At 47.9% G+C, this 8,293-nt stretch overlaps 1 protein-coding gene across 1 annotated transcript in view; it reads right to left on the bottom strand.

Moving 5' to 3' along the window:
* The window catches only part of EPAS1 (endothelial PAS domain protein 1), a 121,328-nt gene extending 118,254 nt beyond the window's left edge, over nt 1–3,074 (bottom strand). Inside the window, exon 1 of the mRNA XM_044663290.1 lies at nt 2,514–3,074. Coding sequence (XP_044519225.1) covers nt 2,514–2,539 — 26 coding nt within the window. The 5' untranslated portion in view covers nt 2,540–3,074. The remainder of the gene's footprint in view (nt 1–2,513) is intronic.
* Between the last annotated feature and the right edge of the window lie 5,219 nt (nt 3,075–8,293).

Here is an 8,293-nt window from a genome sequence, read left to right as displayed (position 1 = left end):
TCTCTCTCTCTCTCTCTGTCTCTCTCTCTCTCTCTCTCTCTGTCTCTCTCTCTCTCAGTCTCTCTCTCTCTCTCTCTCTCTGTCTCTCTCTGTCTCTCTGTCTCTCTGTCTCTCTCTCTCTCTCTGTCTCTCTCTCTCTCTCTCTCTCTCTCTCTCTCTCTCTCTCTCTCTCTCTCTCTTTCCTTGTCAGTCCATGGAAACACAGAAATTTAATCAAATCATGAGAACATACACAGAGCCAGAAGATCAGAGTCCCCATGTAGTTGATTCAGGAAATCCCAGCTGGCACCTCAAATAGCGGACCGACCCCTAATGATTCTTAAAGAGGTAGCTCAGGAAAACAGTTTGGGGGCCGATTACATAACTTCAGGGCTGCCTCCAAACTCTGTCCCTTTATATTTGCTTGCCCACATCCTATAGAAGAGGGCAGCCCACTTGGTATGTTGAAATCTTTAGTTCCCAAGTTTCTTGCAATAGTTAATATGCATAATGGCAGGACGTAGCACATCACCCAGCGCAGGGCACCCTAGGAGGAGATGACATCTCTCACACATTTATCAAGATTACCATCAAACCACACCCCCTCTGATTTCGACATTCGGAGATAGGCATTTGTGCTGTAAAACGAACAATAAGTTCTCACTGGCTGGTTCCCCGGCCAGTCCTTGGCTCTGAGCACAGAACTTGGGCACAATTTCTGTTGTTTGTTTAATCTATGTTTCTGGCGTTACTCTTGTGATCGATGATCTCAGACCAAACGTGCTGGGCTTCTCGGAGGTTCGGAAGTTTCTTTCTCACCCAAGCTGCCCTCAGCACACTGGGGATTAAACACTTAAACAGCAGCTTCAAATGTAATGTGCGCTTCCTTGACTGGAAGCTTCCGGGCGACACAGCGAAGAGAACAGGGCTCGAGACACTGACTGTACACAAACCACCAGCTCAGCGATGCTTCACCAAACTAACCCTGGGTAGCAGTTTGGCCCCGTAAATTTTCGGCCATTAAAAGAAAGGGAAGAAATCAAGTACGAACCCCACAAGTGTTTGTGAGGGAAAGAAAGCGAGAGTGCTGCTACCAGCGATGATCGACGCCAGTCAATTACCCAATTATCCAAGAGTACGGATAGGCAAAGTCACTTCAACCCGGAGCCCGCAATAGGGTGACTAGGGGAAAGAAGCCAAGCTTATCAGGGACAGCGCTTCCCTTTACACAAACCCAATTCCAAGCGCTCCTTTTCTCCCTCCTCTGGCCGGGTTCGAAGCCTAAGCCAATCACCAAAGGCAACTCAATATCCAGGCTCTTTCCCCCCACACTCCTAGTGTTCCCTACCCCAGCTAGCTGCCAAACAGCTTCGGGCCATCCCTGAACTACAGCAAAGTTCCGCTGGGTCGTTCCCCTAGGCTGTGTGGGTGGAGATCCCAGGCCATACCTCCCCACAACCTTGTCCTCACGCGGGGAACTCTCGCGGCCACATTAACCTCGCGGCCACATTAACCTCGTATCCACCTGGCCCGAGCTGAGTCCAGGAAAAGAATTCTGCCCGCTCCCTCCCCCCTCTCCCTGAGTCTCTCTCACAAAGCTGAAGGGAAAGCGAAGCGCCAAAGCAGTGAGTGAGGTGATCTGTGGCTTGGACACAGTGCGTCAGCGTGTGAATGTGCTATCTGGGGGAGAAGGAAAGGTTGCTGGGGAAAGAACGCCCCGATAGATGCCCTTTGGGCTGTGGATAATTATGGGAATCGGGGAGTAGGTAAAACTTGCCCACCAACTCCACTAGCCCGGCCCAGCATGGGTCTGTCTTCTCCGTGTACCAGGAATAGAGCACCCAGAAGGAAAAGCAGGAAAGGACAGTTCTCCTGCGTAGCCTTTCACCTATTGAGGAGAGACTAGAGAGCTGGCTTGCAGAGCTTGGCTGCCCTTCTCTGCCCTCCTCGGAAGCACTCCATTCCTTCTCTAGGCGACCAGGAGCCTCAGAGGACAAAAACATCTGGGAATCACAGGGTGGTCACCACTTCTTTTCCATTTAAGTCGCCCGCCCTCTTAAGGACTCTAGCTCCGTCTCCCCTATGCATAGTCCCCTTCTCCCTCTCTAGTCTCCGAGCAGCGCCAAGACTACTGTCGGGCCAACTTAGGACACGGCGCAGGAGTAAGGCGACCCTGGAAAGAGGATAGAGGTTGCGGCTGCTTCCACTCCAGGTAAACGGAGAAGTGAGGAAAGGACTTGGGAGTCAATTTGTATCACTGCAGTGGCTGGCCAGAAAAACATTGGGAAACGACCCACCCCTTGCAACATACAGCGTTTTCATAAACTCCGAGTTGGCCTGTGCGGGGGTCACACCTAGTCTTCCTTGAAAATCCCACCAACCAGATTCTGCTAGAACATTCCAGTTTCCTTTCCCAACTCCTTTATCTCAGCCAGAGGCATCCTTTCAGGCCGAATATCTTGCACCCCTTCCATCATCGCCATAGTCAAGTTCTGCCCTCCCCCTTGGTGGTAGATCTTCGGCGCCTAGCTTACCTTTTCTTCTCCTTGTCAGCTGTCATTTTCACGTTTCTCCTTGAGGGCCACCAGGCGCCTTCAGACCCTGGCTGCGGATAACTTGTCTTTTAGGCTTGCTGAGGCCCTGGGTGGATTGCAAAAGGTCCCGAGCGCAGTCTGGTCCAAAGCGCTCCGCAAAATCAGGTGTTAGTTTGCAGGTGGTTGGGTAGGTGCGGGGAAAGCAGAGGGTGGAGAGAGGTGACGGGGGGAGGAACCGGGAGGAGGAGTGGCTGTGAGAGGAAAGGGTGGAGGAATGGGAATAGGGGAGAGGTTGTCAAATGCGTACAGGAATCACCAAAGGGGGAAAAAGTTTTAAAATAGTTTTTCTAAAAAAGATAAAATAAAATAAAAACCAGTTGGGGAGAGGGCAAAGCCAGATCAAAATGCGTGTGAAAGAAGTCCTCGGAGCCGAGCTGTCGCTTCTGTGGCGATCGTGGCCTCTGAGCTGACCATACAGTCTCAGGACACTGCCGAGGATTGTACAGCCCGCTCAGGAGAGCAGGGGCGCGGGAGCGCGGCGAGCGCCTGGGCTCGGGGGCTGGCCGCGTCCCGAATGTCAGGAGCAGCAAGCGGTGGCTCCACTTTAAAACTTCGGCCAGCCCTGCGCGTCGGGAGGGAGCTGTGGAGTGGGTGGGAGTCAGGGAGGGGGAGTCTACTGTGAGGGGGGGTGGGGGCTTGGAGGAGTGGGCGTGGGGGCGGGAGAGCTGTCAGCCTAGTCCCCTTTAGCCAGACTCAGGATTTAAGCTGGGGCAGCCCACTGCGCCTCCGCCAATGGGGGGAGGCGCAGCTCCAGCCTCTGCCCCTGACCCCGTCCCCGCCCCTTCCCTTCATTCCCTCCCCTGTCGGGTCGGGCCAGCCGGCCTGCTCCGCCTCCTCCCACTGCATTTCCAGGAGTTGTTTATGAGGTCCGAGGACTGCAAGGCGGCTTGGAGCCCCGCGGACCCCCTGAGGAAGGGAGGAAAAGGGGAGACAAGAGTGGAAAGGGTCTGGGATAGTGGCAGGGAGATAGTCGTGGGTTAGGAGAGGCGGAGTCCTAGCCGGAGAGAGACGGAGCGCTCCCAGCGGCTTCAGTTTGAGCACCCTCCCTCCTCTCCTAGCTTGCCCTTGGGGGCTGGGAGAGAAGAGTCACATGCTGAGAGAAGCTCCCCTCTTTGCTCCTCCCCGTTGTGCCCCTCCCCAACTTTGCTCCCCATCCGAAGCCAATAACTCTGCTAACTCCCAAAAAGTCCTTTGCACATTCGCTCCTCCCACTCGGTTTCTTTGGCTATCTAGAACTAACTCTAGAAACTGCAGTTTGGGGACCTTGGTAAGATTGCTGTTTCCAATCTGGGAAGAAGAGCGAAATGCTCCCAGGGAGGGGAAGGGAGGCAAGAGTCCGTGGGAGCGGCGTGGGAGCTGCTGGGCTAAATGGATACTGTAGGAGCGATGGCTAAGGAGGCTGGGGGGTGGGGGGACCCAGGAAGCCGTTGGGGGCACCTACTGTCAGATCTATTTGTCAAAAATGTATTTAATCAAATGAAGCATGGGCCTTTGATGTACCTCCTCCTCTTAACTTTGCATTTATATTGCTTGCCTCTTATGCAGGGGGAAGCATAGCTGTCACCACCGCCCTATTTCCACCCCTACTTTACCCCACCCCAAATCTGGAGTGATGTTTTCCTTGGCAATTTCAACCATATAACAACAATAAAAAGGAAGCTTGAAAAGTGTCTTGCTTGGTCTGTGGCGGTGCAGACTCAGATTTTATACAGGCCTTTGCCCATTCTAGGGATGGTCTCTCCACCATCTGGTTGATGTACAGAGGAGACATGCATTTTGGTAAAAGATCACTGAAACTTAGGCATGCTTTAAAGGGGGGAAAAAGTTTTAAATATCCAGGCCTTCCTGTGGTGAGAAGAAGAAAGGCAAGGGTCAAGAACTATTTTCCCGCCCTTCAAGACTTGGCATCAGGCACACCTTTGGTTTTCCAGGTGATTTCCATCCTGTAAGGTGTGGGGCTGCAGGATGTCTTTGCTGGAGCTGTGAGGCCAAGCCTTTTAAAGCCTAAGAATTTAGGCCTTTGAAATTCTCCTCTTTATTACACCTCCCTTGAATCTTGGTGATTGTGAACTCCTGTTCTTGCCTTCAAGGGAAAGGGAGGCTAGGGTTTACCAGGTTTTTAAGGAAGAGCTATGAAAGGGATCTCAGCAGCGGGCTTTGGTTGAGTTTTAACCTTTGAAGGCTTGGGAAGAGCTCAGGGGTCTATTTAGATACACAGTACAGGTGTGAAGTTGAAGAAGGGGTCTAAGGGCTGTAGAACTGGTCTGATCAGAGTTCTTCCTGCAAGATTCTTTCCCTGAAACTTTGACAACTTGGAGCAGTGGAAAGAGAAATGTGCACTGATTCTAGGGCTCATACTACCTGGTGATGTTGAGCAAAGCGCTTCACTGAAACAAAGTTTCCTCAATTGTTAAATGGTAATAATGTGTACTACCTCTCTCACAGAGTTATTGAGGGGGGAATTGCTTTGGAACCTTTACAGGGGCTATAAATGTGAGGGATTCTTTGGTGGTGGGGAGGGTCAAGGAAGGTTGTTTGGATCTTCAATTTCATCAGTGTATAGTTTCTGGTGTGGAAAATCCCTCCTTTGACTCATGCGCTATAGTCTTAGAGTAGTAGAAGGGAGTTATACTTGCCCATGGTCATACAACTAACATAGGTTAAAGACAGGACTTGACTGCTAGGATCTGTTTCCAAGAGCTAATAATATTCATGTCTAAATGTGTTTGTATGTATCTAGCCAGGTGGTATAATGGATAAAGTACCCCTCCTGAAGTCACAAAGACTCCTCTTCCTCAGTTCAAATCTGGCAGCAGACATTTACTAGTTGTGTGACCCTGGGCAAGTCACTTCACCCTTTTTGCCTCAGTTTCCTCATCTGTAAAATGGTCTGGAGAAGGAAATGGCAAACTACTCCAGTATCTTTGCCAAGAAAACCCCAAATGGGGTCATGAGTCAGACAGGACTGAACAAAAAGTAATTATACATGAGTAAGTTATAACCATAAAGTACGTATATATCTTTGTATATGTTTTAAATGTTTCTTATATAAAATGAAATATATTTTACTGGGTCAGAATAACTTAGAAGGTGGAGAAAGCTGGGGGAGAGAGTTGGATAAGGGAAAAGTCCTGTGGAGGATTTGGGTAGATCATGTCTCCTCATTTTCCCTGGAGTCAGTCTGTGTTGAGCACTGTGTGTTCTAACTTGTAAAAATCACACATCATGTCCCAGATCTCAAATATTGGCCTGGGAAACCGTTTCTCAGCTTGGTTACTTCTTTTTTTTTTATCATATTAGTAACTATTTTCTCATTTTTATCAAGGTGATCATATACAAGCCTAGCTAGGCTTGCTCAAGTGGGCCAGTCTCAGTTGGTTGATTCACTTACTAAAATGAGTGACATTTAAAACTGTTGATACTTTTCTCCTGAAATCAGAAGGAGGGAATGGAGTGGGAGGAATCGAAAAAGAACAATTTGCCTATTTTCCAACCCTCTGGAGGCATTCATTTGGATGAAGGGAAGGAAGATCTTCCTGGAGCTACTGACAGTATTGGTGCTCTAGCATACCACTGGCAGGAGAAAATGTCTTACAAAGCTAGTATCTTGACTTTCCTAGGGAAATACTATTGCCCTCTAAGAAAAACTGAAACACATGAAACTCAGAGTTCAAATTGGTTGGTGGGTTGATAAAGTTAGCCCTCAAGATAATATAAGGGATGAGGGGCTAGGTTTAAAAGGACCTCATTACTCCATTTTGCAAACTGGCTATCTGTGTTGAGTTCTTTCCTAAAGATAAAAGGTCTTCTGTTTGAGACAAACAGTTTGATTTTATGGTTATCCTTCACCAAAAAGGTTTATAGGTTTACTGCTGCTCAGGTTTGCTGAAAGACCTGTGTAACATCTCCTCTGGTTAAAGAAATTGTTATTTTTTTCCTTGTCTTGTCCTGAGGAAGGAGGTAGCCTGAGTGACTTTTCAAAATTCCCTTTAATCTTCACTGGAGTGGTCTATCCAGAGAGAATAGAGTTGAGTAAATGAGTTATGGTTCGGAGTTACTGTTAGCATGTCTGCATTCAGATGCTTTGGGAAAACTGCAAAAACTGAGAAAGGAGAGGGAGGAAGGGTAGAAGAGTCAGCCTGAGATGTGACTGAGAGAATCCTCGAAGATTATAGCTGGAAGGGACCTTTGAGTTCATCTCCCAGTTGAGGAAACTCAAGTTCAGAGGGACAACCCGAAACCAGGTCTACTGCACCATTGGCTAGAGACATTGGCATTTAGGCCACAGAGGGCAGTAGAGGGCACTACTAAACCAAACTCCTTAGCATTCTGATTAATGAATGGGGGACAAGCTAGTCTGCCCTTGAACAAAGTGCCCCTCCCTGTTTCTCCATGTCATTCAGGCGCCTGTGGGACTCTGGCTATGGGCACCAGTCTCTACCCACCAGACCCTTGCCTGAGCAAGAAATAAGACGGGATGCAGAGCCCTCTTTCATCTCTGAAAGGCTACCAGGAGAGTATAGAATTGGGAAGAGGGGAGCAGTGAAAGCTGGACATAGAAGTCCAGTGAGAAGAAAGAAGGGGTAGAAGAGAACCTATTGGGTTCTACAGAGAGTAGCTCCAAACCCTATTTAGCATATCACGGTTGGATTAGGGTGCGACTAGAGGAGCACTGGAAAAAACCTCCTTGCTCTAAAACAAGGATATACAAAATGGTGTTAAAGATAAGCTTTAACTACCACCCAGTCTTCATTGTTCAGTTGTTTCAGTCCATGACCACATTTGGGATTTTTTTCGGCAAAGATATGGAAGTGCTTTGCCATTTCCTTATCCAACTCATTTTTTACAGATGATGAAACTGAGGCAAACAGGGTAAGAGTCTTAGCAGAGGGCTTATTTGGTGATACTTTTCCTAGAAACTTCTTTGATAACTCTTTTCTGTGATTATCACAGAACAGACTCACCTACTTGAGAAAGGGGATGCTTTTGGGCTGCAGAGCAGATGTCTAACCACAGTCAAGATTAGTGGGGTAGAGAATAGCAAACCTAAACAGCAAAGGAAATCTGGTTGTGAAAGATGGGACAGAATTAGCCAAATTGACAACTCCGTCAAGATAGCATGGGAAAATGGTCATTGTTGCTGAGTTGGGCTGAGGGGTTGAGACATATTTTGAAGGATAAGGAATAGTATGAGGATTATTAAGAGATTGGTATAATTGATGGAATGGAAGGCAAAGGTATCTGTTTCTCTGATGGCCTTAAGCATGAGATTTCTTACTGATTTACAGCAAATTACCAATTGCCTATTAGAAACTTCAGATCTGATATATCCTGAAACTCAATATGTCCAAACCAGAACTCATCCTTTCCTCTCAAATCTGTTTAATAGAGCAGATAATGGACTGGGAATCAGGAAGACCTGGTTCAAATCCCACCTCAGACAATTACTTAGCTATATGACCCTGGACAAATCATTTAGCCTCTGCATGCCTCTTTTTCCTAATCTGTAAAATGAATGAGTTAGATTTGATGGCTTCTGAGACTCCTTCCAACTCTGCATCTTTGATCTTATGGTCCTATGTCAAGAGGACCAACTATGCTTCTAGTATGGGGCTACAATGTCCTCTGCACACCCCACGCCTCTAAAAGAATACCAGGTCCAAAGAATACATGAATAATTCTCCATCCTGGACATGGCATTAGATAAATACATATGGCTT

The sequence above is a fragment of the Gracilinanus agilis genome, chromosome 2, assembly GCF_016433145.1.
Source record: "Gracilinanus agilis isolate LMUSP501 chromosome 2, AgileGrace, whole genome shotgun sequence".
NCBI lineage: Eukaryota > Metazoa > Chordata > Mammalia > Didelphimorphia > Didelphidae > Gracilinanus > Gracilinanus agilis.
Note: the sequence above shows the minus strand (reverse complement) of the source record. Positions and strands in the feature narration are given on the sequence as shown.